The sequence below is a fragment of the Canis lupus genome, chromosome 4 (genome assembly GCF_048164855.1).
Source record: "Canis lupus baileyi chromosome 4, mCanLup2.hap1, whole genome shotgun sequence".
In the NCBI taxonomy this organism is placed as follows: domain Eukaryota; kingdom Metazoa; phylum Chordata; class Mammalia; order Carnivora; family Canidae; genus Canis; species Canis lupus.
This window is the reverse complement of record NC_132841.1, coordinates 87,527,129-87,554,235: the sequence shown is the minus strand read 5'-3', so window position 1 is coordinate 87,554,235 and position 27,107 is coordinate 87,527,129. Positions and strand designations below refer to the sequence as shown.

Sequence of the window (27,107 nt, the reverse complement as noted above, 5' to 3'; positions counted from 1 at the left end):
GGCGAAGTAGAACAAACGGGCTCCGTCCTCCTTCCCTCTACTAGCCCTCAAATAAATACTTACAAAAATTGACACGATCGGTATGGAGGCTGCGCTCACGTGGAACAGAAATACCTTTCGTGTTCTTAGGGGAACTTAGGGGAACGTCCTGGATCATGTATTACAGGTCCGAGAGCTATAAACTGCAGCTTGAAGAGGGTATGAGTTTGCTTGTGGCTAGCCCTGTTTCGATGCCAATGACACGTAAGCAGCCTGGAACCAGGAGATTCCAAGACACTGTGTACAACGGGGACCTCGGAATGGGGGTGGGGAAGCACAATGGGGCGCTAGAGCCTATTTGAGACCGTGGCTTTACTTAGGAATCAAGAAAAGCAGCAGGGAGCAATGACAAATTAACAGGAACTCAGGACGTCTGGGGGGCACGGTCAGGCAGGGGCCTGGGGTCCTGGGATTGAGCCCCACATGGGGCTCCCTGCCATGTTCTCTGTCTCTCAAATAAATAAAATCTTTTTTTTTTTTTTTTTTTTTAAGGAACTCAAATGCCTACTGAAGCTAAAACAGATGGCAAATTCAGATCCTCAACTCTTGCTCTTAACTTATTTTATCTGCTGACACTTTAGGGAGAAGGAACTTACTTTTCAAACTTTGCTAACACATCGGCTACGATGGTTCTGCTTTCGATGGCTTTATCGACGCTCCCATTGTACTCAAACAAGGAGAACATGTTCCTGCTGTCCTCCATGGCGAGGCCTCTGATCAGCTTCTCCACCACCTGCAAGACACCCCGAGGCCTTGAGCTTCCAGCACGCTGTCCTGGGTGCCTTCACCAGACCCCAAGGGCTGCGGGCACAGCGCACAACGCCCCCTTGAACTGTGTGGCCACCTAGAACCTCAAAGGGGCTGTTTCTTCAGTGTTCTCAAGAAATCAGATTTCTCTGGTCTTTGTGAAAAAGAACACAGAGCGTCTTGCCCACCGGAGGAGAGACACATGCCGGGCAAATTTCTTGCAAACCCACACCAGTCGGAAAAGTGCACAGAAACTGCAGCCCTGTCTTTCATCTGGTACATTCATCCACTTCCAAGAAACAATGGCTTCAACCAATGTTTCCTCTTTTCGCACTGGAAGCTTTTCTGGGTTTTAGTCCTTCTTTTACCCAATTTGTTTTATAATGCTAAACGTAGGTTTAAAAAAAAAAAAAAAAAGGAAATGTGTACCTCCAGCCCATCCTTCTAGATATTTGTATGGCAATCAGAGGCCCCTTAACACGGAGATGCTACAGCAAACCTGTGTCGTGCACGTGAGCTCCACAAGGCCGCTCCTCACATCAGCAGGATTAGGTCTCCGATGTTTCAGCGCCAGCTTTATTTTTGTGCCTCGACTCATCTTTGATACATATCTTTACCTCTTTGTACCTGAGTTTGGTTGTGGGTCACACCTCGTTTACCGAGTGGCTGCACTACGCAGCCCAGAGCTGCCCGGTCGCCATCCGACCACGCGCCACCTCCGGGACTTACAGGCTCTGGCAGTTAGGTACCAGACGGCACCAGCAACGCAGGGGCTCGTCCCTCACCTCGCCGGCTGTGGTGTGGGAGTTGATGGTGATCTTGCACGAGCCTCCACCATGGCAGTACACCGTGGACGTCATCTCCTGCCTGTGGATCAGGGCTTCTATTTCATCTCGGGAAGGCACAAACTCTCTGCATTTGGTTTTCTTGAGCGATTCATAAATGAAGAGGGAGTATTTTTCCATCTCAGTTCCTGGAAACTGTTCCCGTATCCTAGGAGACAAACACTTCACTGTTAATTGCTAGACTGTGGCTGGCTGGCGTCTGGGAGCTGGGCTGCTTCAGGCAGCTGCCAGCCTCAGCCGCCCAGGCCCCCTGTGGCGCGGAGCAAACACCACTCACTCTCCAGTGGGCCTGACCCTCCTGTGCAGGTTTTGTTTAAAAGCAAAAAAAAAAAATTCCCAAAGAGCCAGTGCCATAACAGGGAGCAGCTCTTGATGCCAGCTAGCTCCCCGCCGCAGTGCTGCTGGGAGTCACGTCTCATTCCGTCGGACGAAAACAGTTTTTCCATAGTTCACCAGAGTCTGAATCACAGTGTTTCTACCCGTTTTGGTCTGAATCAAAATACCCAGGCGTCCCCCCAGTCCACTCATACAGGCAGCGGTAACTACGTGTACTCAACATCATCAACATCAGGACACCACACTGACAGGGGCCCAGTGCCAGTGCCAGCCTTGCATGTGGCTCGGCGTGGGGACGAGGACGCCTCCCCTGTGTAACCCGTGCCAGGGACCCACCAGCCTGACCTGGAGCCCCTGACCACACCAGGTGCCTTCTGTCTCACAGCCTCTCCTCTGAGCCACGACCCACCACGGCACCTGTGGGACTGCGCTGCCTGGGCCACCTCCTACCTTCTCAGGTGGAAGCGGAGGTACTTGAGGATCCCCCGGCTCGGCAGGAAGGTGCAGCTGAGACATGTCAGGATCTGCCAGCTGCACAGGTTGCCCACACTGCCTGGATGGGGCACTTTGTTGGTCTGCTTGATGAGCTGGCAATACAGCTCGTCTCGCAGAGGTCGGAGGTCATGCCCGGTCTGCAGGATGCCTTGGATTATGGGAATGGGGTCAGACATGGATTCCAGTTGCTGGAGGGAATTGAATATCTTGATGGCTTCATCCTGAAGGGTCGTGTAGCCCTTGTCCTTGAGCACTGGGTAGAGACAGAACACAGAAGTGTTTACACCCAAGTCTGCACAAGGGGGACACTAAGCAGCACACAAAGGGAGGGCTGGGGACAGTGACGTTCCCCGAACCTTTGCGTCAGGGGAACAACACCATCAGGACACAGAGGTGGGCAGCGTACACCACTGAACCATTTTACCCCACAGACCACCCGAGCGCTGGTCTGTGGCCAAGCAGGTTCCAGATCTGTAATGTCAGGTGTTCAGCATCTGGCTCTCTGTACGTTCAGGTGGCTCTGAGTTCACAGGGAGGGCTGGTGCTTCCTGACTCCCTTTAGAATTGCTCTGTTCGCTCGACCATCCCTGTACCAGCGCACACAGCAAGTGCCAACGGGACACGGCTAAGGAGTGACCAGGAGGACGGAAGAGCGTCGCTGGGAGCACGGGGTCGGGGGACTCACGGTTCAGGTTTATGTCTCCGTAGGGAAGGGGCAGCAGCGGCGAGTGCAGCGGGTGGTGTGTGTGGCGGAGGATGGGGTTCCGCTTGTAAATCTGCTCCACCACGTCGGAGTTCAGGCAGTTCTCCTTGGAAGCAGAGGACCCAGTCAAATGAGCATGCAAGCTCATCCGAAACGTGTGTGTACAAGCACAGAAGCATCTGTATTCTTTTTTGTGGTTTTTTTGTTTGTTTGTTTTTTTAGTTTTTTAAAATTAAACTTTTTTTTTTTTTTTAGACAGAAGGTGAGTGAGCATGAGCGGGTGGGAGGGGCAGAGGGAGAGGGAGAGCAGGTCAGGCTGGCTCCACGCACGGAGCCCCCGTGGGGCTGGGGCTCACAGCCCTGAGACCGTGACCTGAGCTACCCAGACGCCCCACGCAGGAGCACTCCCCGGAGTCCAAAGCATCCAGAAGCCTCAGGACTGTGGTGAGCACAGGCACTGGCTGGTTAGGGAAGTGTCCAACTCTGGATCTCCGGTCATGAGCTCAGGGTTGTGGGCTCTGTGCTCAGCAGAGAGTCTGCTTCCCCTGTCCCTCTTGCTCTCTCCCTCTCTTAAATCTCTCTAAAAAAAAAATTCATGCATGAAGATACCCACAGTCTGCGTTTGAAGACAAATCACACATTTTTCTTACACACGACCCTTCCTCTTCATTTCACGTATATTTTCCCACATTAAAAAAAATACCCCCCTGAGATTATATATATTTCAAAAAATTAAAGATTTTTTTTGCTATTTAGCCATCAAACATTTAACCAAACCATGTATTTTTTTTATCTGTAATTCATATAAAAATATATATTCTGCTTTCGTCCTTTAGGTGTATTCTCTGTATACCTGAAAATTATACTTGGTGATAGGTTATTATTGAGACTGTTCAACATGCCTGCCTTCTCTTTTTGGAAATTTAAGAGCTCCTTTCATGGAAATTCATCATGTATTTATGCTCCTAAAATGTTAAATTGGGATTCAAGGAAGGCAAAGTTCCTTTTAGAACGTTAAATAAACAGGAAAGTTGAAGGAGGGGCAGTGAATCATTCTATCCTGGTAATTTCCACTATGAAACTTCTTTAATAACACCTGATTGAAAGCCAAAGGGGGGGGGAACCCCTCAACTTTAATTATTTCAATGATTTTATATGGACTAAATTAGGGCAACCTGATTTTTTAAAAAGGATTGTTTCATATTTGGAAAATATTATCACTCTTTTAACGACAGATTTCAAATTAGAGACTCTAAGAAGAGGTAAGATGTAGCTTTGAAGAGAAAGTTCAGCTGATGTGTTTTCACTCCTTTCTCAAAAGAAAGCTTCAAAAAAATTTTTTTAGAGCTAGACAGGAAGTTGCTGGCATTCGGCACCCTGGGTCTTGTGCAAAGCTCTGCGGAGTCTTGGGAGAATAAATGACCTAGTAGAACAGCTCCAAACACCCAGGACACAGCCCGCCTTGGAATCAAGGGGCAGACCCGGATTCGGGAGAAATGACATACGAGGCCTGCCCCCCGTAGCAGCGTCGGGCCTCTCCCCTGGATCTGATGAGCTAACGCCCCCGATGAGGACCAGTCAACGCCGCCTTGCTATCATTCCCAGATCCTTTCTGTCACTGCTCCAGCCCTTTCCCTTGTATTGGGAAAATCTCTGATGGGTAACTTAGAGGAACGGCAGTAAAGATGATCCCCATGACCTGGTTCTGCATCAGGGACTGACCAGCTGCGTGAACAGCGCAACACAATACTCTGCATTCTGTTTCCATTCCTGAAAAATAAGCGCGGTCTTCCCCGTGCATGGCTGCTGTGTAGTTATTCCTTGAATGTAGACTCACCGGGCGATTCATGTTTATGAAAAGGAAATTACAGTTTAAATCACAGTTTCAGGTCGACGGTGGTCCAGAGACTTGGACGCTTCCTGTGAGCTTGGAGGTGCCTGATAAAGGCGTTGAGTTCTCTAGACAGTCTAGGCTGCGAATCCACTTACGTGCTCTAGTAGCCGTACAGTAAGAGAATTGCTGGTGTTCCCAGAAGGTCCCCGACCCAGGGCTGAAGGGGAACGTGTGACGCAGCAGGTCGTGGCCTGCACAGATCACACCCTGACCCTGAGGTGAGGAGCCTACGCCCCACACCTCAGGCCATCTTCCCTCTGTCCACAGGGCCCATCACTCGGGTTTGCCTCGGCAGCAATATTTGATGCCCCACTGAGGCGAGGTTTGTTTTTAAAGATTTCATTTATTCTGAGAGACAGAGAGAGAGGCAGAGACCCAGGCAGAGGGAGAAGCAGGCTCCATGCAGGGAGCCCAACGTGGGACTTGATCCCGGGACCCCAGGGTCACATCCTGAGCCGAAGGCAGGCGCTAAACCACTGAGCCACCCCGGGATCCCAAAGAGGTTTCTTTACTGTAAAACTTCACCTAAACTGCAGCATGAGATTTCTAAAAGCAGCGACGTTCCAACACGAACGTCATCTAAAGTTAGTTTTGATTATAGAATAAAAATGGAGCTTGGCCAACGTCTGGATTCCCAGGGTGGGACTCAGGCCCCTACCTTGATGTCCTGAATCAGCTGCTGGGTGGGAGTGTCGATCGGGGCCTTGGTGTCCGTCACGTTCTGGATGGCGCTGGACCACCTGGTGGCCTCGTTGAGCAGCTTGGTGTACAGGCGGTAGCAGTGCTTGCGGCCGTACACGGTGATGTTCCAGTAGCCTGCGGCACAGTGTGACGGCCGTGTGAACCCCGGGGACGGCCGGCACTCACGGCCCGGGAACCCAGCACCCAGCACCCTCGGAGCCCATGCCCTCTGCGACGAGTACACGCCCAATCCCTGAGCACACCACCCACATGCCCGACCGCATGAGGGCTCACAGCTCAGAGGGGACCAGGTCCAACAGCAAACCCAGGCTTAGAGCTATAAATGGGGGCGCCGGGGGCTTGCCGGGTTAGCCGTCTGCTTTCTGCTCAGGTCACGGTCCCGGGGTCCCCGGGTCCTGGGGTCGAACCCCCACGTCAGGCCCCGTGCCTCCCGCTCTGCCTGCCGCTCCCCCTGCTTGTGCTCTCTCTCTCTTCATCAAATAAATGAATAAAATCTTATTATACATAGAAAACGGTCTGCTTTGCTCTGAACTATATGTGGCTGTATATACTGCATATATGTATACATATGAAATGCTACCATTTGCTCTGAAAGAAAAACAGGCATAGACAGAGTCGCTTTCACGGCTCTGGAACCAGAGCGAGAGCGCCTCAGCCCCTGACGTTCGTTCCTCTGTCTTCCCGTCACATTTCCTTTCCTTAGCGCCCCTGTGAGAAGCCCTCTTGCTAAGCAAGCAGTCTGTGTACCCACAAACAAGCGGGCATTTGGAACAGAGGAGCGATATTTAAAAAAAAAATAAAAAAGAAAAAGCACAAAATCACAACTAGCAACAAAACTAAAACAATCCAGAAATATTTTCATGATTCAGACAAGAAAAAACTACGCTAACATGACTGCTCTTCATTGCTCGAGGTTCATGAGCCCCCGGGGACCCAGGGTTTAGCTTCTGGGGGCCGCGTTAGGGCTCTCCCAGTGCCAGGCTGGGAACCCTGAGCCCAGAGCCGACACGGTCCTGGGAGCATCCAGGCAGCGCAGGGAGGCAGGCCCTCCGTTCCCCGCTGTCCGCCCGTGTGCACTGAGCTACCCCGCGGGGCTCCAGAGGGCGCATTGGCGAGACGTGAGCTGCTGGGGGGGCACGCGGGGGCATGCGGGGGCACGCTCATTCCCTCGCTCTCCTCACCTGTCTCCTTGAAGATCTTCTCGTCCGGGGGTACCACCGAGCAGAGGCTGTTAAGGACCAACGTGCCCAGTTTCAGAGCATTCTTCTCGGAGCTCTTGTAGTAATCCAGGGAATTGTGGGTCAGCACAAACCACCGCTTCTTGAGCTTCAGCGAAGACATCTTCGGGCTGTTCTTGCCTTCTTTGTGTAACCAGCCTGCAAAGATTCAAGCGTCCGATAAGAACCACGAAGGGAAACACCCAACAGCAGGTAGCCCGCAGGATACTGACAGGCGGGTCCTGCTGCCACATATTTGCTAGAAAGGGCCACCGCCACGTCTCATGTGATTTTTTTTTCTTTTAAAGCGACTTCAGGAGTCTCGAATTCTCACAAACACTGCTCCCATGGGAGACGCCACAGGGTCCCTGCCAAGGGAAACCGAGCTTCAGGACTGAGCCAGGCATGGCAGCAGTCACCTCTCACGATAAACTCCTGGCCTTCCACTCTGGTGTCGCCCTTGGATCTCTGCAGCAGGGTTATCCAGTGATGCATCTCCTCTGGCGTGTCAGCGTTGCAGTGGAGCACCCGGTTGGCCGTGATGATCACAAACGAGTTGGGTCTGCGCAACGGGGCGAGAAGGAAGCAAACAGCCTTAACTCGACTGGCGGCACCAGCCGTTCGAACTGAGACCCAGACGCCGGTCTCCTGGCTCAAGGGTCACAGGGGTTAAAAACCGCGGTGCCGCTCGCGGCTCAGGCCCAGGCAGATGTCGCCCACTCCCGCAGGAGCTGCTTTATGCATCACTGACCCTTACACTTGGAGCAACACACTCTGGAGGCCCTCCAAGGGGAAACACTGCCTCATGCAAAACTTTCCGGATGACACTGGGTTTGGGGGGTGGAGAGGGCCGGGGTTGCTAAATAAGGAGACGGTGCAGGGAAATCCTTTTGGGCGCCTCTCCAAAGTAACTTTCTTCCTGCCCCTGGGTCCTGCCTGGGATCGTGCTGCCGAGGGGCGGGCGTGCAACGTCGGGCAGCAGTAAGAGGACATTGGCAGTGGGGGAGCATGGAACATCTGACACGATGGCTGACGCCTGCTACCAAAGCCACCCTGGGCCGTGTTTGCACAGCGGTCTCACAGAGGCTCATTTCCCAGTCGGGGATCAGGGAATGATGGAAATGCACTTTCTCCCTCCTCCCTTTGGCCTGGCAATGCCCTGCATCGGTCCTGGGCTCCTGCTCCTGGGCGGTCCTGCATCAAACCACTCAAACTAATGACGGTGAACGATTTCTTGCAGGTGCTCGACTGCTGACTGTAGCTAAGTGCTGCAGAAGGTCGAGAAAAAGCAAGATTCCCAGGACTGGAGTAGGCAGACAGGTGCTCCTTAGAAGTAAGAGACTTTTCTAAAGCTGACGGGAGAAGGACGGCCACTGGAGGGAGAGAGGGGCCGAGGCGGGGATGGAAGGTCCTACACGTGGATCCTCATGTGCCCAGCCTGCCGGAGCAGAGGAGACTGAGGGAGACACAGGTCGATATGGCTAGAACCTGACTGTCAGAATGACATCTGCACGACTACTGACAACACACACTTGTCAAGGCCCCCGAGCCAGGTGCGGGGTGGGGCGGGGTGACACCAGGCGATGGGTCTGGGGTTCCGAGGGGCCTTGGTCAGTGGCCCGATGGAGACTCCAGGTCATTCTGCCTGCTAGGCGCTGTTTTCGTTGTGAGTAGGAATACGTCTCCACTGGCTTACTAAAGCTGCGTTCCTGAAGGCAGCAGCCAATTTTCATTCTTACTCAGAATTCAAACAGCAGCAAAGGAAAATAGAGACGATGAAGACAAAGGTCAGTGGTACAGACTCCTGAGGCCATCTGCCTTCGAAACATGCTGGTGCAAGGGCACGGATAAGGTGGGGACGTCAGGGAAGAGCGTCTGTGGGTTCATCAGTGTCCTATGTCGACGTTGCCACCAGAGCCCTCTTCAAGTTCATCACTGAGTCTAGAAGGGGAAGGGCACCCTCCCCATGTTGAATACTGTTTTCCTGCGCAGGCGTGGTCTTCCTCTAGGCAGTCTGGGTTTACCCCTGTACCCAGATGGAGAATATTCCTCCGGTGTGAGTGTTTCTCACTGTCCCCTTCCCCAACATCCCGAAGGTACCCAGAGAGGAGAACTTCCCGAGGACACAAAACTGGCCACAGGGAACGCAGCCTGGGATGGAGCAGGCCACCTGCAGCTCAGAATTGGCTCACGGCCCAGGAGCCTGAGCCCTATGGGGGCAGGGGGGCTGCTCGTTAGAGTCACATCCAAACTTACCTCTCGGGGCTGTCGGAGGCGCACACAGAATCAATCAGCCCCACGTCCAGCGTGCCCTGAAAGGGAGCAAAGCCGGGGCAAGAGACCCGTGTGAGCTCCGCGCACGCGGCCATGATGTCCCTCCCCAGACTACGATGTCCACAGGCACGCAAGAAAACCCCCGTCCTGTCTGTGTGAACTGCACAAGCGGAGAGTCCCCTGCACAAGCGAGGCCCCCATCCTGCTGCTGAGCCCAGCCAGCCCCTACGCAGGGCACGGTCTGCGGGTCAGTCGCTTAAGAGAAAAAAGTCAATTAATTAATCTATCTTTGTGCTTAAGTGTTTTAAGCACTTAAAACACTTTAATTAATCTATCTTTGTGCTTAAAACACTTTTGGTGAGAAGGGTTTATAAACTTCTTTCAACCGTACAGGTTTTCTGGCTCACAGTACGGTCCGTCACCAAACTCTAGACAGACTCTAAGAAACTCTGTACGTTGCCCTCAGGAGAAATTACAGCCTTGCTCTAAAATAGGACCATCCGGTCTGTGTGCATCTAGCATGCAGTGAAGACGGAAAGAATGCGAGTCAGAATTCGCTGAGTCCCTTGAAGGAATGTATGCTGTACTTCCACGGTTTCATAAAACTCAGGAATTTTGGGGGGGGCGGTTCTTGGAATGTTTAAAGTGGGAGGGCTGGAACCTAGGACTACTACCATCTTCTTTCACTTACTCTCTTTTCTGCAGGATCTTTAAACAAGATAGTCCTGGTTTTCTCTTTAATTGTTACTCTTGTGGTTGAGTGCCCAGAACCCCCAGCGCCCTCCCACGCCTGCGGGGACGCCCCTCCCCTACCCCCCTTCCCCGCAACGCCCACGCACCACGGCATTTTGCGGGTTGGCCTGCTCATCGTGCATCTCCCGGATCTCCTGGTCGGTGGACGCGTGCACCTGGCTCAGCACGCTGAACCACTGGCTGCAGGGAAGAAAGCGCGGGTCAGGGGGCTGACTGCTGCTGGCAACCAGCACCTGGCACCCTTCTTGCCACCTTCTCTGTGAAAACGACATTTCCTCTGGGCGACTTGGTTTTTCACGTGCCTACACTACTCACGGGTGAAGGGGGGCTTCACGCGGCCTGCAGCGGGCAACGCCCAAGGGCCTGTAGCTGCCACCTGCTGCAGGCTGGGACCCATGAGACACCCTCTCCTCCAGCCACCCCCAGACCTTGCGCAGGTGATGAGCACGGGGAGGAGATCCTCAGTTACATCAAGGATCCTTACTGAAGATGTGACCTATAACCTCGGGAATATTCAAGTGCCTTCCATTTTTTTAAAAGTGAATTGCAGGGTAAGAAGGCCAGTGATGTCCGGGTACCTCCTCAAGGTGGCCCCTGAGGTACGTGCCCCGCTCACTCCAGGATGCAGTTTCCAACCACCTGATAGATAGATGAGGATAGATGCATCCTTCCTTCCCTCCCTTCTTTCTTTCTCTTTCTTTTAAATGTTTTAACTTGTTTGACAGAGTGAGAGAGAGCACAAGCAGGGGGAGGGGTAGAGGGAGGGGGAGAAGCAGACTCCCCGCTAAGCAGGGAGCCCAATGCAGGGCTCGACCCCAGGACCCCGGGATCATGACCCGAGCCACCCAGGAGCCCCAGGTTTTCTTTTTCTTTTCTTTCTTTCTTTTTTTTTTTTTTAACCTGATACAATTTCTACGTAAGTATGAATAAAAACAGAGGAGAGCTGGAAACAGGAAACAATTGCTTGAAGCAGAAAGTGCAAAGTTATCTTGACCTGAGAACTCCTCTATCTTAACCTGAAATGAGCTTTCTCACTTGCAGCCCCATTAGAGTCAGACAATAAAGGAAAACAGGCCCACCCCAGAAAAGTCAAGCTGAACAAAAGCTGTGATGCAACTAGAAACACAATACAGGCTTGAGGAGAAGGACCACAAATATCCACTCGTCCGTCCATCTGTCCATCCAGCATCTATCAAGCAACTCTAAAATGTGAGAGGCACCAGATGCGAGACGCTACGACATCCTTCTCCCGCAGGGGCTAAGAAGACCAGTAGGTACAGCGTGTACAGCACTTGGTATAGGGCAGGAGATGTGAGCAAAACATGCGCGCCTGCCTTTACAGAAATGTCAGTCATGCCAGGTATCCACAACAAGGCACTAAAATCTATCTCCTATGATCCCGAAGGAGAAAAATGTGACCCAGGGGCTTGAAAATAGGCAACATATACAGATTCTTTGGGAACCCAAGGGAGACGTCTCAATGTAAATTTGCTTCATCAATTCTGATGAACTCAAAAGCAAGACCTGAGTCACTGCTTCATGAAGCTCAACAATTCCCCAAATCACTGAAAAGCACACGAGTTCAAGATGCAGGTAGGCCACATGGGATCTCCCCCTCTCATACGCATGCACACTCAAATTTGCACATTTCTCCTCTTGAGTCAAATTTAACTTCATCTGAGAAGAAGTCTTAAAAAAATGTGTCCTCCTGGTGAAGGGAAGAAGTCCCCTGCTAAAACATCCCAGATGTGGGGGCACCTGGGTGGCTCAGTGAAATGTCCAACTCTTGATCTCAGCTCAGCTCAGATCTTAATCTCGGGGTCATGAGTTCAGGCCCTGCCTGGACTCCACACCCAGCATGGAGCCCGCTTGAAAAAAGTCCCAAATGTTAAATTTAGCAGGTTGATTATGGCATCAAACAGAGAGGATGGCTACCAAGCGCTGGTCCTATAATTCAACTGAAAAGCTATGGGCTTTCCCTGGACCCCAACCAACCCCAAGTGGTCTCCAGGAGGCCCAGATGGGCTATAATTCCAGGTTTGCTTGTTTTTCCAGTCTGTGTCATCAATTATGGATCTAAGCAGGGTTTTCATGCATTCCCATGGGAAGAATTACTCTTTGCCCTTAACGCTGTTACCATGGTGTTGTATCAACTCAAACGTTCAAAGGGCAGAGAGAGGGGTAGTGAGGCACCAAGAATTCGTGACAAAATTCTAATGATTCCCAAGGTCAAAAGTAAGGGTTTTAGGCTGAAGATGCTCTCTGGCGTTGCTCAGAGACGACAGGTACCTCCAACACTACCCTGGGGCTCACAAAGCAGCAGGAGCAGACCAAGAGACGCTCTCCTGTGTCTCCTCCCCTGCATGACCCTGTGATCTATCACACTGGGGAGCCGATACCAGTTCGCTCGTACTTCATTCCACGTCCCCCCCTAGAATGGAAACTAGGAACATGAGACTACTTGGTTCGGCCAATGGACACCAAGCACACTGTCCTTTGAGTGCGGTCACCAATCTAAGTTCTTGAAGAACCATGAGAAACGTGATGCCTCGGTTCAGCAGGACTGAGCTGCTGTGACTTCACCCTTCCTCGTACCTGGGTCTCTACTCTGTGAGATGCGGTGCGTGGTAACAGTGGTAATAGTGCTACTACCTCGTAGGCAGCCGTGAGAATTAAATGAGGTGATATACGTGAAGCGTCTCAGAATTTTGCCTGAAATGCGGTAATTCTCTAGGCATCAACCATCTCCTGTCCTACCGACTTCACAAACACCTAAGTGCTGGTTGTCGCTGCAGCGCTATCGTCTACTTAAACAACTAGTGGCTGATGCTCCTGCCCTCCCAACCTTTCAGCCAACACAGGCTGTTCCCTCCCTTGCAAAGCTCACAAACTTCCAGAAGGTGGGCTTTGAGCTCTGGGTGGTTGCATGGTTTGCACACGCTGCCCGGGACAACCGAAGCCGGAGCCGCGGGAACACAGGGTCCCATGCAGCAGCACCCAAGGCTGGAAGTCCTGGTCGGCGTGCGGTCCTCATACCACCCCCACCCCCCGGGACCAGCCTGTCAAGTTCGTGATGCTTCAGCCGTCCTAACAGAAAAGCCCAATGAGAAAATCACGCACAGTCTATCCAGAGCCAGCAGGGAGGCGCCCAGGCCCGAGCAGGAGTGAGTGTGGCGGGCACTGGCGGCATCTCACCTGGCATCCTCCGGGGATTCAGCGATGAGGTGGAAGGTCCTGTCGGCCATGATGATGTCTATCCCGTTCTCCTTGCTGGTGTTATCTATGATCTCTCTGCAAAGCAAGAGCACCAAGGCCACATCAGGACCAGAGTCCTCAACACTGAGTGGAAAAGCAACTTCACCACACTAATGACTGGATTGGAAACTGTAACCGAAAAGCCAAACACCTGCTTCAGCCTTGTTTTTTTGAGAAATGATGCAGATGCCTGTGGCGTCCGGGGGAGCTGGGCTCCTCCCCCTTCCCGAGATGGGGAGGCTCGGGCTGGAAGCAAGGGCAGGTGGGTCCTTGACTTCTCTAGTCTCGCGCCTCACTCGGCCTCCCCGAGGCTCGGGACGGCTGCCCCCCTCTGGCCCGCACCTTCCTGCTCCTCTCACTGCCCTATGGAAGGGCCCCCCAGGTGATGAGGCTGCCTTTGCGCACCCCCCCCCCCATCCTCGCAGCTTCCCATGACAGCTTAAGGCCTTGGCTGGCAACTCGGACTGAGACTGCCTGGTGGGGGCACCTTATTTCCACCGCAAGAGCAGGGCTTGGGTGTTTCTGGAGCTCCACACCACCTTGCTCTCATCATCCACAACACTGGAAGTTTAGAACCAGTGGACCAGGTCAACAAGATCGGGGTAAACACAAGCGGGTGTTGGGATAGGACCAGACAGTTGATGAAGAAGGGTCTTGGGGATAAAGCCAGCTTGCTTTGCCAAGTGATGTTGCCTAACTTTTCAGGAGTTAGTAAAACATTTACATCTACCAAACCAAACAGTCTAACTAGTTGGGAAAAATAAATATCTTACAGCGAAAATCACTGAAACAAGATAGAGTGTTTTTAAAAATCAAGATGATGCACATTCCTGGAGCAGCCTGTGACACCTGGTCTGAGCAGGAAGCAAGAGGTGACGGACGGGCCAGGAATCATCAGCCATGCATCGGGTCACAGAGTCTCTTGAGCGTCGAGGCCCCAGCGAAACCGTCCAGACCATGTCATCCTGGACAGCCACGACCTCGCATGTAAAGTGAGCGGTGAGGCTCTGATGTAGCTGGAAGGCTGTGGCTCGGAACCACGGTGGCCCAGTGGATCCTGGGAAATGTTCCGAAAACACAGCTGGGGGCGCGGGGACCCTCGGGATAGGGCCCAGGGACCTGCGCTTGTAAAAACCTTCCCTGGAAGGGGAGTGATGCTATCGTCACATCACCTGGAAACACATGCCGCGGCTTCTCCAATGACAGCAAGTGATGAAGAAAACAATGGCGGGGGTGGGGTGGTGGTGGTTGTGGTGGTGGAAATTATAAGAGATTCAAGAGATCTATGAATGGATTAAAAATTATAGGCCTTATTTGGATGCTGATTGGAATAAACCAACTGGAACCAACAAGAGTGTTACCGCCTCCGTTTGCAAGACCAGGGAGGAATTTTGAACCATGACTAGAGTTTGGACTAAAAAGTTAATGTTATTTCTTTAAATGTTGTCGCCACAATGTCATTATGTATTAAGACTCCTACATTCTAAGTGCAGAGTAAAATATTCAGGACTAGAACTCTGCTGCCGGGAACTTGCTGTGCAGAACACGGAGGGCGTAGGGGCGTAGGGAGGCTGGGGTTCCTGGTGGGCACAGAGGCCATGGCTGGGGGGGGTGCGGGGCGAGCACGGGGACTTCATTATATCTGCCTACTTCTGCGGGGCACAGATACTTTCTGTAACCAAACATTTTAAAATACAAAGGGGATGATTTTAATTCAGGTCAATTAAAATAATCTTAATGTGGTAAAACCCTGACAGCTCCACACCCTCCCTCCGAACAGGGCGGAGGCAGCCCAATGACAGCTGTGTCCTTGACCCTGACACTCACAGAGCACCCGGGACCAGGGCGTTATTAGGGGGCATGGGGTGAGGTTCAGGGGCTCATCCAGGATCCCCACTGTGAGATCCCTTCCGCCCTCCTCTGAGCCTCCTGGCTTTGCTGACCTTCTGGGGGGTCGGTGAGAGCATCAGGCAGGCAGGGCCGAGGCCCAGGCAGAGCTGTGAAAATCCCAGCCCCACACGGACTCCATTCCCCAGCCTCGGCTCCTCACAAACCCCAGGGGGCAGCCTGGAGGAGTCAGTACTCTGCTCTCTGCACTTCACTATTCGCCCTCAAAATCAAATAAATGTGTAGACTCCCCGCTTTTCAATAAATAGTCATTTGACTCCCTGCTTTTCAATAAATAATCCTCTAACTTTGCCGATGCTGGTCACGAACAATGTGCTGTCCTCGGGTCTCGAGGCTTCAGGAGTGAATCACTCTCAGAGCTTATTGTACTCATTTCCTAACTACGGTGACTGCTTGGTTTTAAGTGAAGCAGTGGCCGTGGGTTATCCCAAAACACTTCACATGTAGCATTGAGGTGCCTGGCTGCTGCTAAGCCCAACAATTTCCTGCAAACTTTAATTTTTAACCCAACTAATGGGTCCTCAATAGTCCAGTGCTTTGGTTCTACAAGTGGGTAGCAGAGAAAGGGGCTGTGTGGGATTCCGGGCCTGGTTCTGTTCTTCTCGTTGCTGGGAACAGAGGTGGCCGGCACAGCCCACGTCAGTAAAAGATCAGGGATTCATTCCAGAAACATCTCCCAAAACGTTAAAACCAAAAAACCAAAATGAAGGTCGTCAAAAGTCACAATCTTCCAGTTACAAACGCCATCCTGGGGGTGCCCCGCACAACGCGGGAGAATTAGTGAAGGACACAGCACTGCATACTTGGAAGCTGCGGACTGAACAGACCTGAGTCCTTGCCACCGGAAAAGAACCGCATAAGCGTGTGTGGCAACGGGCATAAGCAGACCCACCGGGGACATTGGTTTGCAACCAGGAACCAGAATGTGGAGCCCCCGGGGCCGCAGGCTGCATGGTGACAGCCCCAGGGCCAGGGAGCAGAGCCTGCAGGCCAGCAGTCTGGCCGCACGGGGCGTCCTCTCAGCACATGTACGCTGACCCACGCGGGATGAGGTCTGGGACCACAGCGCCCGGCCGACCCCAGCCCCCGGCGAATCATGAGCTGGATAGAGTGACTGGGGCACACAGACATGAACCCTGAGCACCCCCAACCGCGCCCCTGACAGGGTCTGTCCGCATACCTGGCTGCCCGGACCTCCAAGGTGCCCTTGAGCTTCTCCTCGCTGTCGTTCTCGAAGTACATCAGCTTTGACTGGCGGAGGACAAACCAGCGCTTTTTCCAGTTTCTCCGGGACAGCGTGGATGAGCCGCCGCCCTTCTTATGCAGCCAGCCCTGCTTCAGGGCCTCCTGCTTGGAGCGGAACCACAGGAAGGTTTCATCCTTGAGGACGCACCAGCGGCGCTTCCAGGAGTTCATCAAGCCACCTGCAGCCCCAGGAGCGGGGACAGAGGGGATGGACACGGTCAGTCCCGCTGGACCACGTGGCAGTAGCAGGCCTCGAGGCTCGGCCGCCCCCACCGTGTCACGCCGGCTGGCCTGAGGACGCCAATGCTGCCCTGCCTTCCAGCTCACAGCAGCCCCCCCACCCCCCAGCTGAGAGGTCTTGGTAAGATGCCCACACAGGCACAGATCACCAGCTCACGCTCCGACCCGGACTGGGTGCAGGCCGCGGGCGAGGGCCATTTCCCCAAGGGGCCGCGTGGGTCTCCAAAGGCCCCAGACAGGAGAAATTAGTCTAATTTATCTTTTAACAAGATAACAAATATTTTGTGATATCTGGGTGGCTCAGCGGTGGAGCGTCTGCTTTGGGCCCAGGGCGTGACCCTGGAGTCTTGGGATAGAGTCCCGCATTGGGCTCCCCGCAGGGAGCCTGCTTCTCCCTCTGCCTATGTCTCTGCCTCCCTCTCTGTGTCTCGTGAATAAATAAAATCTTAAAACAAACTCAGTATTCACCTATTAAAAAAAATATATGTATTTCTAGGGGCACCTGGCTGGCCCTGTCAGTAGAGCATGCAACTCTTGATCCCGAGATTCTGAGCCCGACACCGGGTGTACAGACTACTTATAAATAAAATCTTTTTAAAAATTCCTAATGCTTTTCTAGCAGAATCATTTTATCTTGGTATTCTCGATTTCCCAAGGACATTCCAGGATGACATCTTAACCACCATCAATCAAAAATCTCTTAATGAATCCACTGAAGAACATGGAATCTACCTCAGCAGTTAATTATAAAGCGACAAGTTACTTTTTTTCGATCAGCCAGTAATAAAAGTAAGGCACACATGAACAGGGATACTGAACGAATAAAGAAAATGCTTTCTTGTACAGATCGGAGATGGCGTGAAGACAGACCTCTGCAGATTAACTTCTTCAGTGACTAGCGACGTAAACCTCACACTGAAACAGGTGAGGCAGGGCCCACGCGACATGCTGGCTGGCGCGCAAAGACACTTGCTCTCACTGAACCCACTGCTGCCCCTTCTTAAGCCCCTTGCCTGCTCGCCCGGCTGAGAAGTCCGTGACCACGCGGCCACACTCCAGAGCGGTTTCCCAGCAAGCTACAAACCTGCTGGGGGCCACCAGGATAAAACTTTTTCTTTCCGATTTGTGGCTTTAATCTGGGGTTCCCAAAGCAAGCCCAGAGGAACCTGTAGCACAAAGTCATTCTATGATCTTATCGTCTTTAGGCGACAAAGGGTAATGACTGGCAATGGGTAATGACTGTTCTCGTAGGAGAACAGATGGGAACTAGACTTCTGGTGGTGGGCACCAGCAACCTGCGGAAGCGCTAACCCACTGCGCCGTACCGCTGAAGCAGAGGACACTGCTAATTGTACTTAGATCAAAAAAATGTTTTTAAGTGATAAAGGTTATCCGCAGTTGTTCTGAAGACACAGAGTATACCAGCCATCAGCAGAGCCATCAGCACAAGTTTACTGGCTCTGCTGCTCTGAAGCGGCATGTGAGACTCATCCCAGCTGCCCCCCTCCAATCCTGGGTGCTCTCTCCATGCTTTGTCCTTCACAGATTTTGATCGGTGCTATTAATTTCCTAACGGCAAACTCCTTAAGCAGACCACGAGGCTGGTGAGAACGCATTTACACTCATAAAGAAAATCTAACCACCAGGTTATATTATATTTTATGATTGGTTTCTCTGCAATGTTTGGTCACAACTTCATAAGTACTTTATTAAAAATTAAACGATAACGTATCAAAGGTTAGAAGGTGATGCATTTATACAACTTGTTTTAGTTAAAAGTTTACCAAAATTTCACTTGCTTACTTTCTTGAACTCTTTGTGCTTTAATCTTAAGATTTTGATGCTCTGAATATACCTTTACTTTTTCCTCAACTTATTTTGTTTTAATCAATTTTATGGTAATGCCATATATTCTATATATATCCATATATAATCAATGCCATATCCCTATAAAGAGTGATTTATAAGGAATTCTAAAGCTAACTTAAGGGAATTAGAATTAAATAGAGACAGGGGAAATATATACTATTAACAAAAAGCTTATATTTATTCTGAGAAATGCATAACACAATCTTTTTTTTTTTTTGCATAACACAATCTTAAAATGCTATTAGATACATATCAGACTCTGTTCTGTGAATCTTTTCTTGACTATTCCAGTGAACACTTGATTACACAGAATTTTCCAATCTTTTTTATTCCACTGCTCCTGTAAAAATTTCCACCCACCAAGGACTTCAGGCAATAGGCCCATCTCCCCTAAATTAAACCTGGTGGGGTTTCCATGAGCATTTTGGGATCTGGGGTTGAGAACAGTAGGGCTTTGAAAAGCACGTGAGCGATATTAGGAGCTAGACTGGTGTTGAAGACGGAGGGAGGCAGAAGGGGAGGGGAGGGGAAGGGGAGGGGAAGGAGAAGGGGAAGGGGAGGGGAGGGGAGGGAAGGGAAGAAAGAAGGGAAGAAAGAAGGGAAGGAAGGAAGGAAGGAAGGAAGGAAGGAAGGAAGGAAGGAAGGAAGGAAGAAGGAAAGAAAGAAAAAGAAAGAAAGAAAGAAAGAAAGAAAGAAAGAAAGAAAGAAAGAAAGAGAGAGAGAGAAAGAAAGATAGAAACAAAAAAACTAGGTGAAGAAGAACAGGAAAACTACTGAGGAGGAGAGTGATATGAAAAAAAGATAAACATGCCACTAGGAGAGAAAAGCAAAGAACAGAAGAAACAGGGAAAGGGAGTACAGAAGTCAACACTGCTTCATGGAGGGAAACAGAAGGAAGGCTAATGAAAAGTGAAGAGTTAGGCAAACTTGTCGACAGAATGAGGAGGGGAGGGGAGGAGGGGGGCATCATCAGCGGGGTGATGGTTCTTGTCATCCCTGCCCATCCCCAGGTTTGGACCTGTTCTCTCATCTAGCCTGGAGCCGGATTGACCCTTCTTTCAGGGACCCATGTGAAAGCCCAGCCAAAACCTGGTGAGGACTGCGTCTCCTCTGGGCCCCGCCACCACCCAGAGGTCAGGGTTGAGGGGTGCCTGGAGGCTCAGTAGGCTAATGTGTCCAACTCCTGATTTCGGCTCAGGCAGGTCAGGATTTCAGGGTCATGAGGTGGAGTCCCACATGGGGCTCTGCGCTGGGCGGGGAGCCTGCTGAAGATTCTCGCTCTCTGCCTCTCCCTCTGCTCCTCTCCACCCCCACCCAAGCAAATTAAAAAAAAAATAAATTAAAAAAAATAAAATAGAAGTCAGAGTGGAGACCATGAATTAGGACTACAAGGTCCTAATTAAGTTCCTTTCCAAAAGGAACATGCTCTGAAGTCTTCCAGGGTCAGGGGCCACTAGGTCCAGTGGCAGCCACAGCATACAACCCAAATCCTCCTCATGCAGTGCGGGGTAGACGGCAGGTGAGCAGTAAGGTGAGGGGTACCCCTGGCTCAGACCTTTACTTCTCTTGTAGAGGAAACCCTGGGGGTCCTCCAACACTCCCGTGGCAGGAGAAGGTGTGGTTTGCCACAGAAGGGGCCACACCGATGCCAGCAAGAGTGTGTGAGAGAGAAAGGAAGGAAAGGAAAAAGGAAAAAGGAAAAAGGGAAAAGGGAAAAGGGAAAGGAACAGTGGGGGGAGGGGTTGTTGGGGAGGAGATGTAGCAAGAGAGGGGCAGAGCACAGAAATGAGATGGGGTGGCAAGAGGGAGGAGCCAGGGGCTGAGGACGGGATGGTGGCCACACTCTACCCTACAGCAGGCACCAGCGGTGCGCACTCCAGGCAGCCCTCCGGGAGGTGTGACCGCGACAGCCACGCATCCCCCATGCACCTAAGAGGACCCGACACCAGGTGAGGGCAATGGAGTCTTCCTGGTCCTGCCCACAATCAGCCTCCATGGAAACAAAACCTCAGTTTTCCACCACACTACCCCCAACCCAAGCGCCCCTGACAGGTCATACCTTTCATGTACAGGAAGCTGTGGAAGTAAGGCAGCGTGACGCAGCTGTACACGGAGTCGCGCCGGTAGGAAAGTTCATCGTCTGTATCAAATCTAGAGTCAAAGTCTTCCTCACTGTCTTCAAACTGTACGAGAAGGAAAGAGCCAGTGGTGAGCCAAACAGAAACAGAAAAAGCCACAAGAAGGCCCAGCATCTGTCATCACCAAAAAAAATAAAAACCCAAGAGAAGCAACCTGTGGACTCGTACCATTACCACACAGGGTGGCCATCAAATCAACCAACCAATCAATCAATCCATCACAAAATAGGGACCATTAAGGTCAAATGATCTGTGGAATTGACACATTGTGAGACATACCTTGATCCAAAGGCTTTTCTAGAAACCCTGTTCAAGGGTATAATTTTCATCAAACCATACAAGAGCGAGCTCCCTTTAAATTACTATGATAAAAATACCTTCAAGTCTTAGAAAATCAAGGGGATACTTAATGCACGCCCCCAGACGTAAGCCCATAAGCTGGAAAGGGCATGGGTAAGCCACAGAAGAGTCCAGAACCAGGCAGCACATCCCGGGAGGGGACGTGGAGCCAGGGAGTCTGGTTGTGCAGTAAGCCCAGGGCCATTCCAGCTGATTCAGGGCAGGCCTGCCTTCCCTACCTGCTGGGCTGCTGGGACAGCGCACACACACCCCAGTGTCCGCGGGAAATGCCAGCTTGCTTGGGTTGGGGGGGGGGGCGCATACCTTGGCTCCGTGTCCAACCTACCACCTGCCTCAAAGTTCATTTACCAGTGACGGCTGGTGGCCGGAGAAAGCGGCGGACAACCATCCTCAAGAGCTCGACTTGGAAAGATAGGCTGGTCCACCCCCGGGGGGTGGGCACGGGTGAGGGTCACACAGACAACGACGGCACCAACCCCACGCCCCTGGGAGAAGGCGCAGAGGACTCCGCCCCTCGGAGCTGGAGCAGTAGGCCCCCAAGCTGTCGTCCACCCCCACCCTGCACCCCTGGGGGGGGGCTCACCAAGGACTGCGCCCCCCTCGGAGCTCACCGAGGACTGAGCCCTGTTGGAGCTGGAGCAGTAGGCCCCTGAGCCGTCATCCACCACCACCCTGCACCCCCACCCCCCGGGGGGGGGCTCACTAAGGACTGTACCCCATTGGAGCTGGAGTGATTGGCCCCTGAGCCATCGTTCACCGCCACCCTGCACCCCTGGCGGGGGGGGGCCTCACGAGGACTGTGCCCCCTCAGAGCTGAAGTGGTAGGCCCCCTCCCTGTCGTCCACCCCCACCCCCCCGGGGGGCTCACCGAAGACTGCGCCCCCTCCGAGCTGAAGCGGTAGGCCCCAGAGCTATTGTAGGTGCCCACGGAGCAGCGGTAGTCTGGGGACCACTGGCTGCCGTAGGAGGTGGAGAAAGTCACGCTGCTGCCGGAGGTGGCGGCGCCGTCCTCATAGTCGTCCCGGTCGTAGTCGTAGTGGCCGTCTACTGACGGCAGGGCCCCCCCGCCCTGGGGCATGCAGTAGGCGGGCTCCCCAGCCACCGAGATGGGCTCTGACGGGCCGAGCAGGAGGGAGCCGTCCGCACTGGGGCTCACAGGCACCACCGTGTCATTCATGTACGGGTCCTCCTCTGACGATTCGTCGCTCGTGCGGATGCCACTGGTCCTCTGGTCCGAGTGGCCGTGCTCACTGGGGTTGGGCGAGTCCTTGAAGGCGTCGTCGTCGGCCTCGAAGCCCTCGTCCACCTCCTCCTCGGGGTACGGCTGGCTGAAGTTGAAGCTGGGCCTCTGGGCGACCGCGCCCTCTGCACCCTCCGCGCCTGGGGCCTCTGCGCCCAGGGCCTCGCCGCCCGCCGACAGGGAGCGCTCGATGTGGCGGACACACTCGTCGATCTCGTCGAAGTTGAGCGACTCCAGGAACTCCTGCGCAGCGCGGCACGCCTCGTCCTCCAGCCGCCGGAGCTCCTCGTCGCGCAGCTGCTGCAGCTTCTGCAGGGAGGCCTCGGTCAAGGACAGCTCCTGCCGCTCCTTCATGCGCTGCAGGTCCTCGATCTCCTTTTCCAGGCGGAGGATCTCCTCCACCTGCTTGTTCTCCTTCTGCTTCTCTAGGTCGCAGTGCAGCTCGGCTGCCCTCTGGCTCTTCTGCAGGGCTTCCAGCTCCTGCTGCCTCCTGGCGGCTTCCTCCTGGGCGGAGGACGGAAGAGGTCAGAGAGGGCCCCTGCAACCAGGGCGAGCACGGCCATAGATAGCCCCAGGACACCTGGATGTGCCTTCTGGGGGCTGATGCCCTCTGCTCCAAATTGGTACGCAGAAGCCCTAATCTCCTGCACCATGGAATGTGTATTTGGAGATGGGGCTTTTGTTATTTCTTAAAGATTTCATTTACTTATTCATGAGAGACACAGAGGAAGGCAGAGACACAGGCAGAGGGAGAAGCAGGCTCCATGCAGGGAGCCTGACGTGGGACTCGATCCCAGGACCCCAGGGTTACACCCTAATCTCAACCGCTGAGCCACCCAGGTGCCCCTGGATATGGGGCTTTAAAGATGTGATTAAGTTAGAATAAGGACAAAAAAAAGTTAGAATAAGTCCAGGAGGTGGGCCGTAACCCCATCTGACTGGTGTCCCTGAAGGTCCAGGAGATTGGAACACACACATGCACACACCAGGGATGCACACACACACATGCAAGACCACAGGAGGACACAGCGAGGAGGTGGCCATGTGCAAGCTAAGGAAGAGGCGCCTTGAGAGAAATGAAACCCGGGACACCTTCACCTTGGGGGTCTGGCCTCCAGAGCTGCAGCACTATTTCTGTTGCTTAATCCACGCAGGCTGTGGTACTTTGCTACGGCACCACTAGCAAACTAAGACAGCGGCGACTCTGCGTTAGAGAAATTACGCAGTGTCCACACTTAAAACCTTAGACATCAACAGAGTTGTACTCGGTTGCAATAGGTTGCATCATAAACATCTCCTCTCAGATTCCTCTGTCATCTTTATACTTCATTTTAGTTTAGAATCCTTGAATTTTCAAAGTGTTTGAGGTGGGAAGGAAAGGGGTTAGCAAGCTGACGCACGGGCACGGCATTCTTTACCTGTTGGGTGCGGAGCTCAGCCTCTCTTCGTGCCCTCTCTCTTTCTCTAAAAACCAGTAAATAAAAAAAAAAGACAGTGATAATAACCAAAAGCAATGGGAAAAAGTCCCAGAAGCACTTTTCAGAGAGAGCTCCCTTTTTAAAGACAGCTTTGCTAGAGACAACTTAAAAAGGATGAAGGATGAACCCTCTTCCTTTGGTAAATGACTCATTCTGTACATGAATAAACATGCACATAACTCGGTCTTCGATGCTGCCAAGGAATTCTATATCCAGGCCTCCAAGAGGTAGTTTTAAACAGCAGCATCCCCTGGGAATTCTTGCTGCAGGAATGCATATTGACCTTAAAACTCAGAAAGTGTCCTTCTGCTTCATCGGAGCAAGAAAGCTACTATACCTCTCCTCTTCCTCCCATTTCCTCTTTTCTTCCTCCGCCCGCTTCTCTTCCAGCAGCTGCCTGTAAATTCTCCGGGCGATCTGGCCTCTGAGTCGCTTCTGGAAAACTATGGCGGCTTTCCTCAGGTGCAAGAATCTCCTCCTCAGAAGGAACGCTCTGTAATTCTTCTGTATGATCACCACACAATAAAGGACCTTTCGGTATTGCTTTCTGAAAATGAAGACAAAAGCCACACAACAGAAGAGCTGTTGAGGTAACGAGGCTCTGAGCTCTTCAAATGGGTTTGCGTTAATGCTACGAGACAAAAGAAGAGGGCCGAGTCTGGAAAGTCTCATTATGGAACCGTAGCGACCAGGAGGCCCCTTCGGACCAAACAAAACGGAAGAAAAACAAAAGAATAATAACAAACAAAACAAGAGCAAGGACCTTATCATTATCTTGGCTAAATAAACCCATGACCCCTAACGCTGACTTGGAAGCATCCCGGCAGTGACAGCCCAGCCCCATAGCGCTGGGCCCTAAACAGCCCCGAAGAGACTTGATGCGGTCCCTGTTCTCACGGCAGGGCGGGGGCCCTAGCGCGATGGTCCTGCACCCGAGAGCATGGAGCGACATGGGGTTCCACGGGGCCTGCAGGTCCGCATGGGGGACAGGACTTCAGGGCGTGAGGCAAGCAGCTGCCCCCCTGGGCAAACACGGGAGCGGCGCCCGTGGACCCGATGGGCTAACAGTGGAGTCCACAGCAAGGCGGCCTGCCTCCAGTACGAGGCACAGAGGGACGGGGTAAACAATTTAAATGTCTCAGCACCGTCCCCTCCTGTCACTGCTCTAATGGAGACACCGGAAGGCCCCCGGCCAGCTTTCCGCGCGGGGCAAGCCAACTGGGCATCGCTAGTTGGAAGCGCGACCCGGAGACTCCCCATGGCCTGGCGCTGACCTCCATCCAGGTGTCTCGTAAGTAAAAGCACGCAAGGGCCACCCCCGCCCGGTGATGCGCGCCGGGGGAGGCCTCCCCTTGGCGTGCCACGCCGTCCCTCTCTGGGCTTCTTACCGTGCCAAGTAGCCCAAGACGTGGGCCCGGATCACCATGGCCGCCCTCGTAACTTCCTCCTCCCGTTGCTTCTCCAGCTTCTGCTCCAGGGATTCTCGGAGGAAGACCTGCCAAGGCAAAGTGACGCATCAGAAGTAAAGAACAGGGCTGGTGAACGCAGGTTCTTGCCGAGTCAGCTCTTTTGGAGGGAAGGCTTTCTTCACTCTCGGGAAATGTGCTCCAAACACACAGTCTGCTCTGAACGGTGCTTCTCCAACTTCCTGTGGGGAAACGCTGCTTTGTTTTTTATACTTTCTACTTGTGATGCACTAAGACATGTGAAAAATACAGTCAAAATATATGACCAGGAAGAAGCAGCAAATAAAGTCCCCCCGGGCCGTTTTGTTGGTTAGAGGACTGTGAGGTTGACATCAAAGCTCACACTCCCTTCAGCGGGACTACGAGCTCGTGAACAGCACCAGTCCTGCATGAAGTGTAAATCACAAGAAACGCAGAGATGCTCTATGCTAAAAAAAGAAAAGAAAGAAAGGGAGGGAGGGAAAAAAAATCCAACAACTTTGCACAACTTACTTTGGTAGTACATGGAAACTCTCTCTGCAGGACTGTCAAGTGACAACAGTCACAGTGTCTAGGCCTCAAAAAATTTTAATGCACATTTAAAAAATTGACATTAAGAATGTAATTCTGAAGGGTGCCTAGGGGGCTCAGGGTGTGACCCTGGGGGTCCTGGGATCGAGTCCTGCATCAAGCTCCCCTCAGGGAGCCTGCTTCTCCCTGTGCCTGTGTCTCTGCCTCTCATGAATAAATAAAACCTTAAAAAAAAAAAAAAGTAATTCTGAAGTTAGAACTGAACCGTTTCCGTTCCATTTCAGTCTGATCCTCACAAGAATACCAGAACTGGTACAAAACCGATCCCAGCAATTTGCTGGCCTGTTTCTGGGATCAGGCACCTCAATCCTGTGCGTGTTAAGTTTGTGAAGTGTATCTGGTAATTGGCATTCTGTATCAGCATTCCCAATACTTGAAAAGATGTGAAGACATTAAGACCCTCCCTCAACCACGGTAGCTTTTAATTTCATAATTTTGGATTTACTGCACGCATAAGAAATTCCGAACTATTCCCTAGAAGAACTAGTGCCAAACATTTGTATGCTTTTCTGTTAACGTTCAGGGCAGCCTGGAAGCATCCTGCTGGTGGTGGGCGGGAGGCTAAACGACACTCTTTCCCACTCATGATGTTTTGATTTATGTGCCTCTGACTCATTCTGGCCCATAATGATGCAGGATGTTTTCTTAATAGCACATTTTCCCAGACACTCTGCTCCGTCTCTTCCAAGACATTTGGGCAGAAAAAGCACATAAAGAATCCTACCACCATGTGACTCACAGAAGCTTTACCTGCTCCCGCTCTGGGTTCCCGAGCACTGGTAAAACTCGACCACAGATCATCCTCTCAGGAAAGTTTTCCATACAACTGTCTTCCTATAATTGCAATTATATACCCTCCTGATGCCTGAAAAAACTGCTTCTTGCAGGGGGGGGGAGGTGGGGGTTGGAGGGGAGAAAAACAAAGGACAAAGCTACAAGTACAAAACTTTGTTACTTGATGATAATCACAAGTTTTCAGTAATATGGATTTCTGTTCAAGGCAGTTTTCGTCAAGGCTGGGCTTTGAAGAAGTCTTTAAACTTCTTTGTGACTTTCTTCAGCCCTAAAGATCCCACTCTGATGCCGGTGCCGTGGGGAGTATTTATGGGTGCGAAGGTCAAACCCTGGGGGAAGCACGGTGGTGGCGAGGCTCTAATGAAACAGATCGCAGTTCCAGTGACCATCCACCTAGTCCATGAGCAAACAGAAAGCTTTATGAAGGGAGGAGGGCCTCCCCCGATGGAAGTCTATGGGAAGTCCTGGCTGGCACCTGGCTGGCACCAGAAACCCAAGAGCACCTGTGTGAGCGCCGGGTTCAGGCTGGGCGAAGGCA

At 52.2% G+C, this 27,107-nt stretch overlaps 1 protein-coding gene across 6 annotated transcripts in view; it reads right to left on the bottom strand.

Moving 5' to 3' along the window:
- The window catches only part of MYO10 (myosin X), a 194,527-nt gene that overhangs the window by 5,526 nt on the left and 161,894 nt on the right, over nucleotides 1-27,107 (bottom strand). For all 6 annotated transcript variants that reach the window (XM_072825052.1, XM_072825049.1, XM_072825054.1 and 3 more), the window contains 16 exons: nucleotides 25,127-25,233; nucleotides 24,076-24,285; nucleotides 23,679-23,724; nucleotides 21,889-22,764; nucleotides 20,582-20,705; nucleotides 16,349-16,592; nucleotides 13,201-13,296; nucleotides 10,092-10,185; nucleotides 9,235-9,290; nucleotides 7,398-7,540; nucleotides 6,943-7,137; nucleotides 5,718-5,875; nucleotides 3,148-3,271; nucleotides 2,418-2,715; nucleotides 1,572-1,779; nucleotides 636-772 (listed from right to left, as the gene is read on the bottom strand). In XM_072825052.1, the coding sequence (XP_072681153.1) occupies nucleotides 636-772; nucleotides 1,572-1,779; nucleotides 2,418-2,715; nucleotides 3,148-3,271; nucleotides 5,718-5,875; nucleotides 6,943-7,137; nucleotides 7,398-7,540; nucleotides 9,235-9,290; nucleotides 10,092-10,185; nucleotides 13,201-13,296; nucleotides 16,349-16,592; nucleotides 20,582-20,705; nucleotides 21,889-22,764; nucleotides 23,679-23,724; nucleotides 24,076-24,285; nucleotides 25,127-25,233 (3,116 nt within the window). The remainder of the gene's footprint in view (nucleotides 1-635; nucleotides 773-1,571; nucleotides 1,780-2,417; nucleotides 2,716-3,147; nucleotides 3,272-5,717; nucleotides 5,876-6,942; nucleotides 7,138-7,397; nucleotides 7,541-9,234; nucleotides 9,291-10,091; nucleotides 10,186-13,200; nucleotides 13,297-16,348; nucleotides 16,593-20,581; nucleotides 20,706-21,888; nucleotides 22,765-23,678; nucleotides 23,725-24,075; nucleotides 24,286-25,126; nucleotides 25,234-27,107) is intronic.